Source organism: Apteryx mantelli, chromosome 17, assembly GCF_036417845.1.
Source record: "Apteryx mantelli isolate bAptMan1 chromosome 17, bAptMan1.hap1, whole genome shotgun sequence".
NCBI lineage: Eukaryota > Metazoa > Chordata > Aves > Apterygiformes > Apterygidae > Apteryx > Apteryx mantelli.
Genome location: NC_089994.1, coordinates 15,477,715 through 15,497,708, shown reverse-complemented (window position 1 = coordinate 15,497,708; position 19,994 = coordinate 15,477,715). Strand labels below are relative to the sequence as shown.

General features: G+C 55.6%; 1 protein-coding gene across 11 annotated transcripts in view; it reads right to left on the bottom strand.

Annotated features, from left to right (window-relative positions):
* Window positions 1–19,994, bottom strand: part of NCOR2 (nuclear receptor corepressor 2) — a 287,903-nt gene that overhangs the window by 94,395 nt on the left and 173,514 nt on the right. For 6 of the 11 annotated variants that reach the window (XM_067307243.1, XM_067307251.1, XM_067307252.1 and 3 more), the window contains 5 exons: window positions 18,175–18,241; window positions 10,352–10,539; window positions 9,031–9,124; window positions 6,074–6,252; window positions 1,431–1,485 (listed from right to left, as the gene is read on the bottom strand). In XM_067307243.1, the coding sequence (XP_067163344.1) occupies window positions 1,431–1,485; window positions 6,074–6,252; window positions 9,031–9,124; window positions 10,352–10,539; window positions 18,175–18,241 (583 nt within the window). The remainder of the gene's footprint in view (window positions 1–1,430; window positions 1,486–6,073; window positions 6,253–9,030; window positions 9,125–10,351; window positions 10,540–18,174; window positions 18,242–19,994) is intronic. The other 5 variants (XM_067307245.1, XM_067307255.1, XM_067307247.1 and 2 more) reach the window with 3 other exon arrangements.

The window sequence follows — 19,994 nt, the reverse complement described above, 5'->3', positions numbered from 1 at the left end:
CTCTCTCCAACAGGATAATGGATGTGTTCTGTATCATAATTACAGCCTGATTTACAAACGAGTACAAATAAAATTAGAAGACATTTTACAGCTTGGAACACAGGGTGGATTGTGAGCATCATCCAAGTCCCACCACTTTCGGCTTTAACAAGTGGGAAAAGGCTGAAAACAGCCTGGTGCCTTACAGCGTGTTACACCAGATTGCTGCTGCCCTATTGTTTGCCTGCTGCTTTGGACAGGAAAGTCCAGCTCTCACAAATGATCTTCCCAGTTGAGTCAGGCAGAATCAGAGCGTAATTTAGGCTGGAAGGGACCTCTGGGGGCCACCAGGTCCACCCCTCTCAAAGCAGAGTGGTTCCCCCAGATTGAACGGATACTGCGTCCCAGCTGCTGCTGAAGTTTCTGGAGCCAAAAGGTGCTCAGGCAAGTGACCACCACGCTCAGGCTGGCTGCGTGTCCACCCACCCCCAAGCCCAAGATCTCCGTCCTTCCTCCAACCCCGCTATCAGACTTTGAAATCCCTTTGCCTCTCTGTGCCTCAGTGGTGTAAAAGAGCACAGCACAGGCCATCTCTCCTGGGAAGCGCACTGCGATATGCTGGCGAAATGCTGCAAGGGATGGGCGAAGGCTATAACTAACTTCCAAGAACCAGAGAACAAGCAGCTCCCAAGCATTTCTTCCTCAAGACCCACCTCCCTGTCCTTCCAGGCCAGGTCTGTTCAGGGTCACCCGCATGGCCTGGATCAGAACAGAACCAAAGACTCACTATTCCTGCAGGTCTCTTTCAAACCCTTCTCCCACCAGTTCAATTAGCAGCAAATTGGGAAAAGCCACACTAAATGGGTGGGTAAGCTCAGGCCCTCCTGCTCTCCAACTGTTCCTAAAAACCAACGACTGATTTCAGTATTTTCAGAAGGGGTGTGTGTGTGTGTGTGTGTGTGTGTGTGTGTGTGTGTCTGTACACACAAGACCAAACTGAAATGCTGGCCTAATTGGGATTCACCCCATCTTCGAGCTCCCCTGCCCTAGGCAGGGAGGCCAGGCCGCCCCCTCCACTTTGCAGCGGGCACAGCCTGATTTCGGCACCTCCTCTACGAGACAGGCTGGCGGATGGAAAACGCCTGCACAAGATGCTGGAAAGCAGCTTCCCCAGGCAGCGAAAGCGGGGGGCTGAAATGCCTACGCACCAGGCTGGATGCGCTCACGCATCCTGTGGCTCCGAGCTCCCAGGCTCTTCAGAGCTGACTCAGCCCCGTGTCTCTGCAGGAAGCCGGGACGTGCCTGGACCATGCTCCCAGGGGCCCTCAGCTACCACCACCCACAGGTGCTGGGGAGCTGCTAGATGTTCCAGCACTACCAGAAATCATGAGATGCAGCAGAGACAGCACGAGGCAGGCAGGTGGGTGAATAGAGAGCGCCTTGAGTCTTACCTTCCTGTCCAGAAAGGAAGCGATCAGGCCGAAGTTCTTCGGATGCTGCATGAACCTGTGGGAGAAGGACGGAGAGGGTTAGTGCGGCGCCAGGTTCGAGCCCACCCCTGCAGCAGGGCTGCCCTGCCCTGTGCGCTGGGAGCGGAGAGGCCAGCTTCTCCAGGGACTTGCGGGTTTGAGAAAATATGTGTCTGCTGATCAGCTTCCCAGAAAGACAGGAACTTTAAATTTAGCCCAGCGGAGTTTGGCTGATGGGGGCCCCGTTCTGCTGAGGTTGGTCGCAGGGTGGGAGGGCAGGAGGGGCTGGCAGTGCCTGACAGCCATCCATCACCCTGCTCAATCCCACGGCCACCACCGCCCAAGCCCTGGCAGCCCATCCCGATGGCAGGACGGGCAGGGCAGGCAGTTAAGATATCAGACTGAGGCCTCAGGAATGCCAAACGCATTGAAAAAAAGGCTTGGCAAAGGAAAGAACAACTGGCCGGGTAATAAAAGCTGCCTTCCCTGAGGACTCACGATCAATGACTGGGAAGCCGGTGGCGCGCATGTCACTGCTGAGTACAACAGCAGGGCAAGATAAGAGAGGAGGGTGATGGTTTTGCTGTCATCTAAAGGGCAAGACAAGCGTTTTAAGCGAGGAGGATGTACGTGGCTTTGGCCTCCACGCTGCCTGTCCCTGCTTCGCCCTGCACCGCTCTGCGCCCCGCACGGCTCTGCTGCACAGTGCCTGGCCACGGGCCTCCTTGCATGACCCTGAGCCAGGCTGGGACGTTAGAGATCGCCGTAAAGGAAGGAAATGGAAATCCAAGCCCCACGAGGAAGCACGGAGCTGCCACATTGCTGAGTTGCTCAAGAGCTCCCCAGCGGCGCGGAGGAAGGCTCCCTCCTGCCCGGAGCGCCCAGGAGGCTGTCAGCAAGCTCTCCCACAGCTCCGGCAGCCGGCAGCAGCCTGGGAAGGTGCATCCCCGTGAGGAGGGAGCTATCTCCAGGCGCAGAAGGAACATCTCGTCCAACAAATCCCATTGCCAAGCCGGTGGGAGCGGGCTGCAAAGCCAACAAGCCGTTGGCACAAGGTACTCCCAGCTGGCAGGACCATCACCAGGTGCAGTGCCAACATGTGGCGAGCTCCGCGAGCAGGGCCCTCGCGCCGGGGCTGGAGCTCAGCGCTGGCCTCCGCAGAGAGGCGCCCACCGGGCCGGGTGCTGCTCCGAGGAGCGGAGCTGGGGAGAGCGGTACTGCAATACGCCCTTCGAGCCGCAGGAGCTGAAGCTCTTTGCCCAAGGGAAACCGGGAAAGAGGCAAACTGCAGCGCGGGCGCAAGGCAGGCAGCTCGGGGAGAGCTCGGTACCTGGACCCCGACTCTCGCCCTGCGGGCAATTCCCTCCAGGCTGCCTCTGCTCCCACCCTGGCTGCCCAACTCACTGTCAGCCCACCGAGGTGGCTTCAGAGAGGGATGGCCCTGGCTCCAGCTTGACGTTGGGCTGTCACACACCCAGCTACGTCCTCCTTGATGCAGGGACTCCCTCTGTTTCGGGTAGCATTGCAAGAGCCCTGTCCTGGCTCAGTCGCCAGAGCAGGGGGACTTGATCTCCGTGGCCACCAGCGCGAGGCTTTCGTGGGCGACCCTGCGAGACGGGGCGGGATGTGGGAGGTGGGCACCGCAGAGGACCGCAGTGGGAACGGGCTGCTCTGGCGCTTTACAGGGACTCCTTCAGTCTCTATCCCGTACGCAGCTGCAGCTTCTCTTCCGTCAAGTGTTTTGCAGGGCACAACTATCCAAATATAACACAGACACCCAAGGGAGATCCCCCAAGACATGTGGCTAAATAATAAGTGAAGAAAGAAGAAGCCACAAATGCTAGGGAAAAAAAGCAGCTCAGCTGCTCAAATGTATCGGGATCACAGCACGTATCTGAAGCTGGCTTGTCCTGTCACACGTGGTGCAAACCAAGGGCTGATCAAGGGACTGGCCATGTTATCACTGACGCTAACACAGTGGCAGTGGGGCAACGCAGATGGCAATCCAGATTTTTTCACAGGCCAGGCCATGTTTCCACAGCGAGGGATGGATGCCCGGCACGACGGGGCCTCGACGCCCAAGTGGGATTAAGTGGTACCACAATCACACCTGCTTCTTTAACGGCAAACCACGGCCAACCTGGGAGCAGGCTAGCGAAGTGCACGCAGCAAAGAGATCTGAAATTCTGCCCAGATGCAAATCAAATCATAACCTCCCTTGTGGTTAAGTTTTGATGGCTAAAATGGGTTCAAACTTGGAGCTTGTTGGTCTTGCAACGCTGAGCTGTTTTCTCTGAGAGCCCCTGCAATTAGGGCTGAACAGAGCTGCACTGGGTTTTCAGGATCTGTGGAGGAGGCAGGCTCCGAGTCATGACCACGGACGGCACAACTCTGGTTCACCGTAACACCTCGGGCCAGAAACCGCAGCACACCACGTAGCTCAGCTATCTACACAGAGGGGTCGGGGAGAGAGCTGCGGCTGGACTCCCTCGGCAGCCTTCCCTGCAGCTCACAAATACGGATGTTTGCTTAAAATGAGTTTTGTGAGAACCCTGAAATTCTTCCGTATTTATGCTTTGAGCTTCACATCACTCATGGTGATGACACAGAAACCACCATGCACAGCAGGATGCAAGAGCTGGGTGTGGATTCTTCCAGCCCCATTAGCCAGGCCTGGCCCCTCTATTAAAGACGAAGTAATTAGCCTTTGCGTCATTTGTGTGCAAGCCTTGCAGACTGGAGTATCACATTTGAAGGCTAATTAGCAATGAGGGTTCTCCTCTACAAAAGGCTCAAGAGTTGGTTTGCTTGTTTTGTTCCTTTTTGGTCTGTCTGGGCAATTACTTATTTCAGCTGCAAGCAGGAGGCTTCACCAGCAGGGAAACAGCAGAGGTATTTCTGACACCGAGTGAGGGCTCCCCCGATTTACCTGGAGGGTAACCCTGACTGTTCCTAGCTTGGTGTGGTGGAGATGAACATCTAAATTACACACCTAATGACCACCACCAAAACCTTGTGATCACAGCTCTGTCCCAATCTGCGGCTTCCCAACCACACCTAAAAATAATGCAAACAATCCAGCCTAGCCTCTGCTTTACCCCGGGAACCTCAAGGTAAAGGTGCCTCTTCCCCTCCCGTTTCCTCTGGGCACCTTTGTTCCTGGCTACGTCTACACTGTGAGGTTAAGAGCCGATCCAAAGGGAACCCGAGACGAGTAAGCCTCTTGATCCCCGTTTTCCTCCCTCGTTGCTGGCTGTGAGCCTGCCTGTAATCCACGGTGCTTTTCCACAATCGCTGGAGTCCACACTAAGACGGTGCTGCTGCGAGGGACGACGCTACCCTGGCTTACCTACCCTTACCCCACTTCTTTCACGTCCGTACCAGCGAGCCCCAGCAAAGCTGATCCTGCTGAAAGCTAAACTCCAGCTCTGTTTTTATAGACATACATGATACCCAGCCTTGTGCGTGTCCGTGCTGCTCAGGGCACATTAAAAATAAAAGAGTGCAAAGCTGAATGCAGGCACCAGGCACGCTCTGGTCCTCCGTGCGAACAGCACTGGAGTCCCCACCGGAGTAGGGGATAAGGGGGAAGTCTGTATCTGAGCCTCAGCCAGGACCCATGCTTAACTGACAGCAGAGTTGTACCCAGGGAAGGGATCGAAATTCTCAAATTGATCTCAGTCATTAAAGCAAAGCTGTTTTCAAGCACTGCTTGCAAACAGGAGAAAACACTGCAGACAGAGTTTGCATGTGTCTGATGTGGGAATGCAGCCATGGAAACAGCAGCTGGTGGCAAATCCTACAGACAGCGGGATGGAGTGCTGAGGGAAAGGTACAGAGAGAGGCGGCTGCAAAATGCAGCCTGAGGGTGTCTGAATGGGTTGGTTTGATGCTGACAGCCCCAAGAACCTCCTAGACATGCAGTGCCCAAAGAACATGTAAATCCAAAAAAACAGCAGTGCATGGAGCACTGACTTTCACTGGCTTTATCCTTAAACTGGCTGATACAATAGGTCAAGTGGAAGCAGAAGAACTATTACTTTTCTGCCACGTAGAGGGAGGGGCAGGATTCAGGGCAGAGCCCAGACCGCTAACCATCTGGGTATTCATCATGAAGGACAAAGATTTTTCTGTCCTAAAGGTTGTTTTTTTTTGCACCCTGGTACACTTGCTGTTGATTTCTTAACATTACAACCCGACCTTCGTTTTCAATATAGCCAAGGTGTAAAAAAAGTAACTTTGGGTAAGAAGGATCACTCTGTTGGAAGTATACATATTTGACAATCTGCCACAGGGCCTGCGAGTTAACCATGCAAAAAGGCCTGGGCTTGCTGTCCAGGTCCATCACCCTGGGCCCAGGACCCGGGCAAGCACAGCGATCACGGCTGGGTCACAGCACCGCTTTCTTCTTCGAATGAGCTGTCTGTCCCAGTGACTCCGCTACACCAGCTCCCTGGGTGCAAGACAAGGCCTTGGGCAACTCCCTCAGGGCACCTGCCTTGGGGTTGTTGCTCTCTGTGACCATCACACAGCTTAGTGCTGGGACCTCAGCCAAAGGCATTACACAGGCTGCATCTCACAATTCCCAAAGGCTAAATTAAGAGATGTTTGTGGGTTGCACTCACTTTTCCCGAAAGGTCTCCTTCTCCTGTTCGCTCCACATGTTCATCACCTGCCGGTCCTTGTAGACCTTCATAGGGTCATCCATAAGGCCGTTCATGTTGATGAATTTAATGCGCTGCTGGTCAGCATCGTAGAGCATGGGAGGGATCACAGCGAGCTGGCGCATCTGCTTCTCCAGGTTCTTTGGGAAAAGCAGAGAGAACAGTTGGTCAGCACCGCAGGCCCGCGGGAGGCTGGAGGGGACAGATGTTCGAGAGGAAAGGACAGGCGGAGGAACAGGAGAATTTAAAAGCAAGCACTAGACAGCTTTATTGCTGGAGTAACTGTAAATTAAATGCGGAAAGAGGCTATCGCTGTCAGCCAGGAAACAATTAATCTTTCATTTTGAAATAAAGGGCTTCTAAGATACCATGTAAAAACATCTGACCTAAGGAAGCCAGCTCCCGACCACGATGAGAGACAAGTCAAAGCAGTGGTGGCACAGAGAGTGCAAAACCTGTCCAGCCATGAAACCCACGGCCACACGGAGGTTCAGGCCCCTGCTGCCGGACTGCAAGGTAAGTAGGTCAGCTCTGCAAAGCCTTCCTGAAGGGTGGCCAGGAGGGAGACTGTCTCTGTTTCTGCTCTACAGAGACCTAAAATTGTTACAGGATATTTCCTCGCAGCATCCACACCCTCTTTTCTCCCTCGATTGAGTCTGAAGTGTCTCAGCCACCACAGACCATAAAACCTGGATAAAACAACCAAATCAACTGAGTGGCGGCAAAACTACCTTCCTCCCCGTGCCAGTCAATAAAAGCATCAATCCACAGTCGGGCTCGCACACCTCTCTCCCGATAGCTACACGAGCTGCTCTGGACACAGCCATTCCTTTTTGCCACGTGAACAGACCAAACGTCCCCGTAACGGGGCCATGACTCCTTCCATTCCTGTAACGGTAACTCCCTAAGATGGAGTCTGATGCTTTTACTCCGATTTAAGTCAAAAGCCCATCCAGAACCCAGGCAGCATGCCAGGACAGGACAGATTAGGCACTCTAGTTTCCTTAAATATTCACAACAGAGGAGCCAAAGCAGTGTCTCACTTGTGCCGTTCCCTGCCCAAGCGCTGGGACTGCCGCTGCGGCCAGGCTGCCTGCAGTCCCCCGCGCACAGACCCGCGCCGTGGGGACGAGGGGATGCTCGGGTCACCTCTCTCTTGTTTGCTAGCAGCACCGTAACTCCTGAACCCTCCCTGTCATCTGGGGTGGCACTGGTCAGACATAAATCCCAACCTCTGATCCAGGAAGGCCCGGTCTCAAATGCTGTTATTTTGATGTACAGCTAGACGCCAGTTCCTCGGAGAACGTTAAATGTCTAATCCCTCAAGCAAGCTGCTAGCCCAGGCCCCAGCCTCGGCTGCCCAGCACTGCTCTGCTTCCCCGCGGGAACTGAGCGCACGCTCCACTGCGGGGCATGGGGGAAGAGGGGGATCCAAGAGCAAACCCAGCCCCAAACTCTTCTTCCTAAATCACAACCCTTTGCACAAAGATACTTCAGCTCATTTTGTCTCATTCCTTGTCCTCACTAGGACTCCTCCTGCTCTAGCTGCCCGTTATGCTGGATGCCCTGAGGGTGTCATCTCATCACGGGAGGTCGGGGCAGAGCTCGCAGCAGAACATCAGCCCTGACAAATGCACACTGCCCTAAACGAAATGAGAAAGATTTAATAAGCAGAGCAGCAGCAAGAAAACAGGCAGCTGGCAGGAGCGCTGCTCACAGCTGAGGAGCGCAGGGCCTCTCCCATCGCCTGGCAGGGCTCCGGGTGCCGAGCGCTGCGGATACACCCCGCCTGAGCGCGGCGGGCAGCCAGCCCTCTCCCCTCTCCAGGAATGCGCTGGCCTGGAGGGTTAGCCCTCGCCTGCAGCTCCGGCACCAATCCCCTGCTCCAGCCTCACTACTTTTTCAGTTCCATGGAAGAGCTGAATATTCGAATGGCAGCTCTTCAGGTCTCCTCTGAGAAGAGCAAAGTGGTGCCTCTGGGCTTTGCAGAGGACTATTGGGGTGGAATTTAATGGCCCATGCCAGGCAGGACGTCAGACACAATGATGCAACGGTCCCCTTGGCCACCGCCTCTACAACACTGTGAAATTTCTCTCCGCTTCCGAGATCCACATCCCCTGTGTGGTTGCCTTAACTTTGCAACAGCAAACTAACCCAGGGCAGCAGCACAGAGCTGTGCATGGGCAGCAAACATCCCAGCTACTGCGGGGCAATGGCTGCTCTCCCCTCCCAAGCGTGATCCATTCACTGCAGCGCGCCGGCTGTGCCAAGCGAGTGGAACCCTTGTGAAACCAGATCCAAACGAAGCCAAGGTCACGGGGATGTTTCAAGATGAATGGAGCACTCCCGGAAGACATGGGCCAACTGGCTCATGGACAAACCATTCATTCCATAGGATTCCCCTGTGTCAAGCTGCACAGCCCATTCAAAACAAAATGAAACAGGAAAACCCCTTCACCCGTCAGCCAGGGCGCCTGCTGCCTCCGCTTCCCACCTCCGCTTGCAGTTCAAACTAACAGCAATAAGCCATTTGTGGGGTGCTACCCAGGAGTAGCAGCAAGCTGGGGTTTCACATCTCCAAGAGGCAGATGAATGCCATTAAATCCTACTGGCTGGCCACTAATGCCTGGGGCACTTTGCTCTGTGTTTCACTGCTGCAGAACCATCGCACAGCTCTTCTGCATCTCCCCAGTGGCCAGAAAGATGCTGCTGGTTATTAAATGAACACCTCACTTTGGATCCTGTCCAGGAAAGCTATTAGGCACATGCGGTATTCTCCCCAACCTCACCGTGGCCTGAAGTTTGTGGGATTTGGCACAGACAGGTTCCACCACAGGGCCTGCTGGTGCTCTGCTGGCTTCCTTGGAGATGAGAGGAGCGAGGGGTGAAGAGGAGGAGAACGCATAACCCGGTCTCACCTCTTGTTCTGAGAGCCCGTCGATAATTTCTGACACCTCGTGCTCGCTGCGTGCAGCCGACATGGAGAGACCACTGCCCCTCTGTCCTACCCTGCTGGGAAAGGGCAGGCAAACACTCAGGCGCTGATGCTCCGGCTGGTACGAGGCGCCGCGCCGCAAACCACCCCCGCTCCTGCCCCCCTCGTTGCTGCTCCCGAAACAGTTACATCCCCACACCCACTCCACACCACCCATCATACCCAACCATGCTCTCCACCATATTTTCTTGTGTTCCCCTCATCACATCGCAGCAATGGAATAAATATGTCAGCTTTAGCACTGAGCAATTAGCACCGTGCCATTGCATCTGGTTTGCAAACGCCGCAGGAGCATTTAAATCAAAGTCATCCATCAACATCTATCCCCTTACAATGTCACCCAACATAACAGACAATATTTCCCAAGGAATTTAAATCTTTCACATTAAACAGGTAAAAGTTAAAAACATCTGTCAGTACCATCTCTCCCCATCTCTTTACGATAGAACAAATAAAGCCACAGATTAGGGACTTTTCAGACACCTCCAGCTGTTTGAAGGGCACAAGGAATGGATGAAGGACACAAGGATTTGGGTTCTGTGCACATCAGGTGTCTCCAGGCAAAATCCTTGTGGCTTAAATGGGAAGGACAGGGATTTTTCAGTGAGAAGGGTGGAGATCACAAAATTGCTTCTCCACTTGGCAGGAAACAGCATGACCTCAATTGTGCTTTCAATAAGGAGGGTGAGCTAAAGAGGAGAAAATGGGCTGGGAGAGACAGGGGACTCCCCTTTCTGTGGGACCCTCTGTTCCTTTCATATCTTCTGTAGTCACTCCTGTAACCTTTGCAGACGTTTTCCCCCTTTGCCCGCAATCAAAGCGTGAGCATGTTCTAAATCATCAGCACGACCAAATCCACCTGCAAGTCTCACACATCTTTATTTGGGCCTACCACTAAGTGGCTAATTAGTCCCATCCTGGTCAGGTGGCCAGAAAGAGGGACCTGCCCATGTGCTCTGATGTGGCCCGCCAGGAAATTAACAGCAGAGGGGAGATGGGCAGCCACATTCCTGACATTTTTCCTCCTCTGTTGGAGCTATGCTGAGCCGCCCTGGGGAAAAAGCAGCACGTTGTTTGTTTGCTGGCTCCTGCAGTTAGTACATCATGTAATTACTCCAAGAGAAGAGGAGAGATGGGTCCTGCGTAGCGATAGCCACCCCAAGCAATTCTTCCCGCAATCAAATCCCACAGCATTAACAAAGAAAAGAGAAAGGCTGTCCGATACCAGCTCAGCCCCTTCCTACCGCTTCTCCTCTAACCTCTGCATGCGCTCTTGCAGTTCTCGTTGCTTCCGGATCTCCGGGAATTGCTTCTCATAGTATTCCCGCACTTTGCTCTCTTTGGCACGGCGCCGGGGGTTATTTTCGATGCGCTCCACTTTCTTTTCCCAGGCTTCCATCAGCTGGTCATAGCGCTGGCAAAACTTCTGTTCCTGAGAGGGCAAAGTGAGAAAGGCAGATCAGGAGATGGGCTTTGAAGGAGCAGCTCCTCAAGGTCTTTCCCCTGACGGCTGGTCAGGCTGAGCATGAGTCATACCGCTCGGAGAAGCAAGGTTTAGCAGGACACAGATGCACTGCAAGCACTGGGACCAACCAAGGGTAAATTCTCAACACAGGTCCAAGTGTGAGGTCTCCTCACACTTTTCCATTCCAGGCCCAACATCACTGGTAAAACAGGCACTCTGGCCCAGTGGGGCTTTGCCTGTCCTTCGTAGCTTCTCCCTGAGCATCCTCCAAAGCTTATGACGCTCAATTCAGCTATCCCCAGTCCCAGGGAGGGAGATAAGCTCCCGTTACAGACAAGGAAGGCCACGCACAGGGAGAGGGCAAGTGGAGGAAGAGCCCGAAATGGAGGGGACTCCCCTGCTCTCCCCAACACACCACCCCAGCTCGTGGGCACCTGCCCTCCAGCAAGGCCCCCAGCTCCTCTCTCATCTGCTGCATTTGGTGGCCGCTCGAACACACCGCACCTTGCTCTGCTACCAAAGCACTGAGCGCGGGCAGACAGAGGGAGGTTTGCTCCGATGACACCATGCACGGACTCCCAACCTCATGGACAGAGGTGCTAGGAACGAGCTTTCAAACGCATGCACAACCCTCCTGCTGAAGTCAGTGGGACACGACAAGTCTGTGACCGTAAAGAATTAGCTCTCAAATGCTAACATTAGGTTTAATATTATTATGAATAATATCACTGCTGGGACGCAGTGCAAGCCCTGCATGGCCCTTCCATGGTGGTTGTTATTGTCAGAGCTAACGTCATGTGTTCCGCATTTTCACCATATCCGAACATTTCAAACAGAATTGTTTGTGCAAGTGGAGCCCTCTGACGCCAGCTAGCACAGGGACACCCCCAGGCCAGCAGGGCCAGCAGCTTTGGCAGCCCTTGCACGGGGGCTGGCGGATGCTGGAGAGGCGCTTGCCAGCTCAAACTGGGCAGCTGAAGCTGGAGGGTTTTGGGCTGCAGGAGCTGATGTCCAAAACCAAACCGGCTGCAAACAAAACCCAGCTGGAGAAGGGCAAGGACGCTGCAGGAAAGCGACCTCAGGTGCATGGTGCTGTCAGTCCTTCCCAGGAAAGAAGCAGCTGAGAAATTAATAACAAAAAAGAAAGTGCCTCCACAACTGATCAAGGCTAAAACCCCAGTTTTCTCTGCAAAGAGGAGCACACCAGCCTCAGAAAGGAGCAGCCGGCGGGGGAAACCACCGAGGGAAGAAAACCAAGCAGCCCCGCTGCCAGCCGATGCGCTGCCGGCGGAGCAGGGCCCATCTCTCAGCCTGCCGTGAAAGAGCAGCGGAGCAGCGGCAGCAGCCGGCGCTGGCAGCCCTCCCTGCCCCGTGGACGAGGAGGGAAAGGCGCCCGGAGAGGAAGGAAGAAACCAGCAGTATTTACAGAGTTGCGGGCCGTTTCTTTCGCTGTTTTTGGCAACGCAAGAAGGAAGCCCCTGAATTGCTTTTTTATTTTCGGACACAGAGGGGAAACGGGATTCTCAGCACGGCAGCTGTTTTTTCTTTAGCAACTAGCACATTCAGCCCTTTTGTGGGATTTTCAACTTCTCAAGTGCTCCATCAGTAGCAGCTGTAATTTCTACTGCTTATCTCCTCCGGATTCAGATCACCTCCCCCTGCAAAGCCCAGCAGGCCTAACTCTTCTGCTGTTGATTCCCATTGGGAACGCCCAGCGGGGAACCCTTGTGCTCGCAGGTCCCGGTGCGCCATGGCCGAGAGCAGGACGCCCAGCGGCACCGCTGCCGCCCCCGGGGCTCGCTCCCGCGGGCGAGACGCCGGCAGAGCGCAGGGGTTCGGTGCGACGCGGGATGTCACACTGCTCTTGGTGACTGCTTTTGCTCCCGACGCAGAGAGCCCGGGCCCATCCCGGCTGCCCAGGACATCTCCACCAGCTCCAGGACCCGGCAGGCGGGCGAGCGACTACCCGTGCCGTGACCCAGTGTTTTCGGCTTCCTCTCCACCCTCCCCAGCAAGGTGCTGTCGGATCTCCTTCCCAGCAGGGACAAGCGGGTTCGGCAGCTGTCTCGCGCTGACCCCGCTCAGGCCGGGCTGGTGCAAGAAGAGGCCTGGAAGGAGCAAGCCCCTTCGCGGACTCTTCCCAACATGGGATTTTCCAAGCCCAGCGCTCTCTCTTGAGCTCCTGTCCGGGTTAAAACAGTCGAGTAAAAGCTAGTGTATCTTTTCCATCTTTAGTGCCGATGAGTCACTTCTTCTCTTCCCTTCTGGAAGGCCACATATGTCCTCGGGAAGGGACACAGGAAAAGCAGAGAAGGCAGGAGAGCCCAACGTCTCCGTGCAAGCAGGGCGTGCACACTCACGCAGGCCTGCCGCAACGCCACGGCGGGTCTGACGTCGCCCGTGTTGACGTCCCCGGTGCTGGAGAGCAAGACAGCGCCGTAATTTCAGAGCCGCCACCTCCCCCAGACAGAGCCGCCTGCTCTCCGCGCCGGCGAGAGGTTTGCCGAGGAGCCCGCAGCCGAGCGCCCTTCCCACCCGCGCGCACCAGCCCCGGAGCGCACGTCGCGGCGTGGGCACTGCCAAGGTGACTCAGGCCACCGGGCAGCTCCGCACCCGGGCACGCGGGGCCGGCACCCCGCCGGGGCGAGCAGACATCCTCCCTGGCTGCGCGGCACCGTGGCCGCCAGCTCGACGGCCCCGCGACGCCCCCAACCTCCTCCGCCGTGCCGAGGAGCGAACCCGTTGGGCTGGCTGCCGCCCAGGAAAGAGCCCCGGAGCGGGGCGGGCGCACCCCGCCGCCAGCGAAACCCCGAGCTCGGCTCGGCTGGCGTGCGAGGCGCCGCGCTGCAGGAGCGCGGCTTTGCAAGGGGTTCGCAGGGCCGAGCCGTCGCCGTGCTCCCTGGCAGCCGCCCAGGGCGACTTCCTCTTGGCACACGCGCCCGCCCGCTCGCACAGGTCCAGCAAGGCAGCAACCGAGCGCCTCCCCCGTATTTATGGGATTAGCCTGGTAACCATAACATTAAAATATCATTTGCAACACAAATGCGGCCTCCCCCCCGCCCGGATCGCCCAAGACGGTCTCAAGCATAAGCACAAGCAGCTGTTCCCTGCTCCTGCCACCCTTGTGCTCTAGGAGGACGCCCGTGGAAAGGTGAATTTTACACCTAGAGGCTGCCTGGCCGGGATGCCCGTCGCAGGGGGAGGACGATGGCCACAGCGCACCCAGCGCGGAGCATCTCGGAGCCCGCGGCAGCCGCGCAACAGCCTCGGTGACACCGGTGAGCTCTGCCAGCCTCATGTGAAAGCAGCTGGGCAACCAGCGGGGATTTTAAGGTTTCATTCTGAGTGAAACAAATGTCTTCTAGGCCCCAAATTAGGAAGTGAAAGCAGATGTCACTTTGCAAAATAATCAATGGCAAACCCCAGATCGCCTCCCTCCCCTCGCGCTTGTGCTACTGTTTTGAGTTCCCGGACCAGTTTCAAGCCCAGGCGGCTCGGTGGTGGCAACTGTGCGTTAGTCATGCTCCGAGTCACTGCAGCAGAACCAGGGTGAACCTAGATTTCAAAGAAATAAACTCATCTCTTGCCACTGCCTTCCTACGGCTGGAGGGAAGTCGGAAGCTGCAGGACTTCTCAGATGCGTTCTGCTCTACTCTCGCTCTCTCTTATTAAGCGAAAAAAGGCTGATGCAAAACCCACTAACTCGATGGAAACACCCGACTTCCCATCAGCTGGGTTACCCTTAACCAGACAGGTTAGTCATGCCACGCACCCGGAGCACAACCAGGTCCACAGCCCGCTGCTGGCGCCACACCAACCCGTTGCCAGCTTTGCTCCAATCCTGGCACGTGATCCGGCCCAACTATCATGGAGCTGGCAATAACCGGAACAGAGGGACACATCCTATGACCCAGCGAGCTCCTCGAGGCAGCGCTCAGCCCACACAGGGCCGACAGAGCAACTCCAACCCTTTGGTTGATGCAGACTAACACTCTCCCCGCGAATAAATTAATTCCTGCTTGCATGCCCGGAGCCGGAGGCTTTGCTGTCCCTCGTGGATGCACAGGAGGTGCTCTGGTTTCATCGGGAGCTGGAGGAAACCCCACAAGATGAAAGAGAGGAACGAGAACAAAAATAAAACACCCTGAAACCTGCCAAGTGGAATCTTGCGTCACGGGCAAGAAGCAATAGGTATCGCGAACAAACCGCGGCAGCTCCGAGGAGGCACAGATGCTGCGTTTCGAGCCCTCTTGAAGCGATGCTGTCTCAGCCAGATGACAAACAAACTCCCCATCCTGCCAGAAGATCTGCTATATCCTCTTGCTTTCAAAGTGTCGTATTTGGCAAAGAGGCTAAAAATACCCTGCAAAGTTTATTAAGCTTCAACGCTGGGAGGCAGCCGGTTGCCTGTGGCGCAGCCGGGAGAAAGAGCCCAGCTCCAGCCCTCCGAGCTGGAAACGCACAGTTTGCCTTCCCGGAAAAACAGACCGGGCCCGCAGCCCGCTCCGGCTCCACGAGCCCGTCCAGCCGATGCGGCACCCAGCAGAGCCGACAGCAAGGGCTCCGTCTGCCGAAAAGCTTCAAGGCTTGGAGAGCTTCTTCATTCTCGGCTGGAATGAAACCAAGCCCTTCCCCAGGCGGCCGGGCCAGCGCTGGAAGCTGCGTCGCCGCCGTCCCAGCAAAGCCGCCTGGCACAAGCACTGGGGCCATCCGGCAGCAGGCGGGAAGCTTTTTGTCTTCCTGTTCCTCTTCTCTTTGGGACCTTTTGGTGAAAATTTTATCCAGAATTCCTCTTTTAAGGAGCCGGCGTTTTTTGGATAGGAAAAGTGACAACAGCTTCGCGCAGTCGATGTCCCCAGCGACGCTGTGCTACGCTTGCCAGGCGCACGCTCAAACGCCGGCAGCGAGAGAGGGAAGGGTGGCTTGCACCACAATCCGCGCCAGAGCGCGGTGCTGTGGCAGAGCCCAGCACTTTGCCTCCTGCCCGCTCGCTTAAAGCCCCTTCCCACCCCACGGCTCGACCAAAGGGATCCTTCGTGCCGTGCAAGCGGTGCGCTTCGGACCCGACCCAGCTCGCCCGCCTGCAGCATCGCCGCTGTTGGGTTTTCCTGGTCGATGGAGAGGAACCTTTCACGGCCAGACCAGCGCCCTGCTCCCTGCTCTTGGCAAGGCTCTGCAGCGTCGCCCCGCGGAGGGCGACCCAGTGGCGTGGACCCATCGCTGCCTGCGACTGCTGCCTGCAACCGCTGCCGCCTCTGCGGGGCTCCCCGGCCCCATGAGACCCGGCTCCTCCCAGGGTGCATGGTGCAGGAATGGCGCGGAGGGGCATCCGGGCGCCCCCGCGGTGCCGGGTTCAACAGCAGGTAGATCATGATGCACCTCTGGGATCGGCCACCGTGCGCCCGGGACAAGCCCGGCTCTGCGGGAACCTGCTCCGCCGCAGGTTCGTTCCCGCAGGCGGAGGGAAGGGGCTTCAGCGGGCAGGAGCCGGCTTCAGGAAACTTGGGACACGCTGCGCACGGAGAGGCAGGACACAGGCCTGGGGGAACAGCTGAGCGTTCACAACCAAACCTGAAACTCCTCCTTCTCCGCGGCACCGGAACGCGAAACCAGCGTCCAGGCGGTGGAGAGCCCCGGGCGCCCTCGCAGCCCCCTGCCTCGCTCTCGCGGCCGAACCGCGCGGGGACCGGCGGCATCGGCTCTGCCCTGCTCCCAGCCGGCCCCGGGCTGCGACGATACACCAGAAAGCAAAAGAACCAGGAAGAAATGCTAGCACGTAGATGGGCTCCGCTAAAAATAGCACCTGCTACAAAATAGGCAGAAAAATAGCTAAGCGTACCCATTTTGCAAACAGAATCAGCAAATGTATTCACTTTGCAAATTCAGCAACCGTATGTTGCCTATTTTGTAGAATAGGCAAAATGCTTCCCTAAACTCAAAAATCCCCTTTCAAGGACACTGAATAAACCGGCTGGCAGAAATTTACCTATTTTGCATGACAGACGACTTTTCTGCACGCCGTATTTTAGGAACCGGGCTCTTGCAGCCTAATTAAACTTTTTTCCCTCAGCTCCTTGACATTCACAACAGAGCAACTCATTCTTGATTTAGCACAGTAACTGGTCGTTTCTACCAGAAAGCGGCTCCTGTTTAGTTCCCTTCTGGTTCCAATAAAACCACATGATACGTTGCAATCTCTGCTTTGAGGAAGGGAATATTGATACTTTTTCACAGTTGCAGAAGTCATCGCTTATGGCTGGTGGGGTGACCTGAGCAACGCCGGGCTGCCGCGCCGGGTCGGGCTGAAGGCCCGTGTCATCTGATAGGTCTTTTCTGGAAATCTGGAAGAAGTTTTATCAAGAAAAAGACTAAGTAACAAACATGCATTTGAACACAAATGGGAGACAACTGTCCAAGTGCAAGACCTGTGGCTTTTGGAGGGTTGCTACAAAATGGAAAAAAGAAAGGAAAAACAGGAAAGAAAAGGAATATGCCTTTATTCACCATAAATAAGAAAAATATCTGATCACTGGCTCAGAAATGTCTGCGTAAACAGCCCTACTGAAAGCTGTTTTCACAGGCGGAGCCTTCGAACCACTTCCCAGGGCTGCTTACTTAGTTATTCCAACAATTCCTCCCAGCCAGTGCGGTTCTGTCCAAAAACAGCACCAAAGAAATTAATAAAACCTGCAACATTTTCAACACAGGACACTAACGCTGGCACCTGAGCCTGCCCCAAAATAGAGCCGCTGAGTCAGGAACCGATATTTACACCGTGCACGTAAAACACCAAGCGCCGAGCTGCGAGCTGAATCACCCTTCGCGTTCATAGGCAGAAAGACGCCGCAAAATCCACCCAGCGCTGCCCGGCCCGGGCCGCTCGCCTGCTCCTGGCATTCGCCCTTCTGCGCGAAACAGAAGCAACCGGCGGGTTTCGCCCTCCAGCTCCCGCGGGCAACCGCCAGCACTGCAAATCTACCCGTTCTGCAAATCCCACTTGAACTTTCTTCCGTTTGCTGTGGGCTTAGAACAAAAAGCCTCTGAAGGCTCACGGTAAAACCCACCGTCCCCCGACACAACCGGCGGCGGTCTCCTCGCTGGGTACTGGAAGCAAGCGCGCAAGGAAAGCTCTCCCAAGACGAAGCGGCCGGGGCTCGGTTTTGCTTTAAACCACAAATTCCCAGAACATCGTCCTGCGGCCGGCCGGGCAGAGCCGGATTAGCCTTTAGATCATTCATCAGAAGTACAGTCCGTTTGTTTCACACCTCTCTTTGGGTTCAATTACTCACAAAACAGACATTTACTCTGTGAATAGTCTCGCTGAAATCAATGAAGGGCTCCACTGCGATTCAGCCAACGCCACGTGTTTGCTCTGCGCGGGGCGCGCGTGGAGGGAGGTGCTGCGCGCCGCACAATCACGGACCTCTCGCTTGCCTCCAACTTATTTTTAGCAGAAAAGATGCCATGGCAAGGAAAAAGACAACGCAACGGGCAAAATGCTGAGCGCCGGCACGACTGCACTCGAAAACTTCCTTTTCTTTCTGGCTTCAAAGAATTACTCTGCTTTGTACATTCAAAGGAAGATATAGGGGAATCACTTACCCACTGTTTGCGTGCATGATTTCTCCTCTTAAAGTACAAAATTAACTTTTTCCGCATTGCCTGGTTTCTGAAAAGGAGAAAAGATGAGATCCAGTTAATGAGCCTGTTAAAATTCAAAGCCTTGCTCACTCAACTCACAATTTAGGATTCAGCAAAGCAGTTTCCACCTTAACTTGGAATTGCATCAACTTCAGATGAGTAAATACAGTTATCTGGGGACCTTGCGCCAGCTTCAGAGAAAGACAAACTTTAGATAAACTCTCAAGAGCAAGAAGCTTCACCCGGGCCCGTTGGCAAAGCCAGGGCTAAGGAGGAGGACCAAATCCGTGAACTCCCAATCCTGCAATCGTTTCTTAGGGGCTCACCGCTGAACGGGAGTCCCACAGACACCGGATGCCATCTCACGCCATGCGGGCGAGGGCAGCGTGACCACAACAGGACGGTCTGCTCCCTCTGCGATATCACGGTCTATATAACCTGCGCTGTAACGCAGCCTTTCGTTTCTCCCCACGACAGCCCCAGGGCTCATCCCTTCGGCCACATGCTGCGGCCAAGCACCATCACTTTCTCCGCAGGCTGCACCCGGGGGACACTGCCGTTTAAATTGCCCGTAAAGACGTCAGCATCGGTCGCTCTCGGGGCTGGAAGGGGCCGTCTGAGCGGGGACGCGAGCGAGGGCCTGACTTGCAGCAGCGCGCGCGCGGCTCCCTGACACCAGGGCTGCAAGCAGACACGGGCCGGGGCCGCGAGCCGAAGCGGGGCCCTGCACTGCGGCTCATCCCTCGCACAAAGACAGCGCTGCATCCTTCCGCGTGCAGACGGGTGGCTCTGCATTTACCAGCGGGCCAGGCTGCTTCTTGGTATTACCACATTTCGTTCTGCAAAAAGGCAACGGGGTCGCAAGAGAAGGTCCAGTTGTGCAGCCGGGTCCAACCTCTGCAGGGCAGGCGGCACCTCGCGGCCAGCGGCTCCCCGGCCCGCAGAGCTGTCGGCGAGGGAGCTGTCGGCGCACACACGCTCGCACCGGGTTATTCACCCGCAGGCTCCAGGGAGCTGATAAGAAGGCAGGATTGCAGCAGCGGTTACGGCCCATATCTCCTAACCTCTTGCTTTCTTGGAGCCGTGCCTAACAAAGCTGCAAACAAACGAGCCAGGAAAGTTCAGCCGCTTGCAGAATTGGGACCTCGAGAGAGGAACCAGCCGCTACAACCACAAACAACCCAGTGTTTGCCCGGACTCCTCTCTGGTTCCTTATCCTTCCCTCTTTTTAAAGAGGGCATGAAATGACCTCTCAGAAAAGAAATGCTGCCAGAGCGGCAGGGAGCGGGCAAGGCTGCCCAAGCTCCGCGAGTCTGCACGAACCCGAGCGCTGAACTTCTTCAGTTGTTCCTGTTATTAATATCTATAGCAATAAAATCTCTAGGTGAAAGGTAGAGACCAGGGGCAAAGGAGTTTCCTGAAGACTTTTATCCCAATTAAAGCCTGCGTTGCACTATGTAATTACGGATCAGGAACTTAACAGTCTCTCTCATGCAGGCATGCTTTGCAGGATTTAGCAAAATGAAAATACACCCCGGCTGCTTCCTCATTCCCCTCCCTCCCATGTCCCTTGCGGCCCGCGAGCCGCACAGGGGCCCCGTAAGCCAGCCAGGACCCCCAGGCACCACCCAAGCGCTTTAGGTTACCGTGGAAGAAACACACTGGATTTGATTCTTAGCCCAAACTGTACCATTAAGACTTTGTAACCTTCTGGTTTTCCCTCTTAATTAGTTACCAGAAGCACTGAACACCCGCAGAGTCCCCAAGCACTGGCTAAGCCG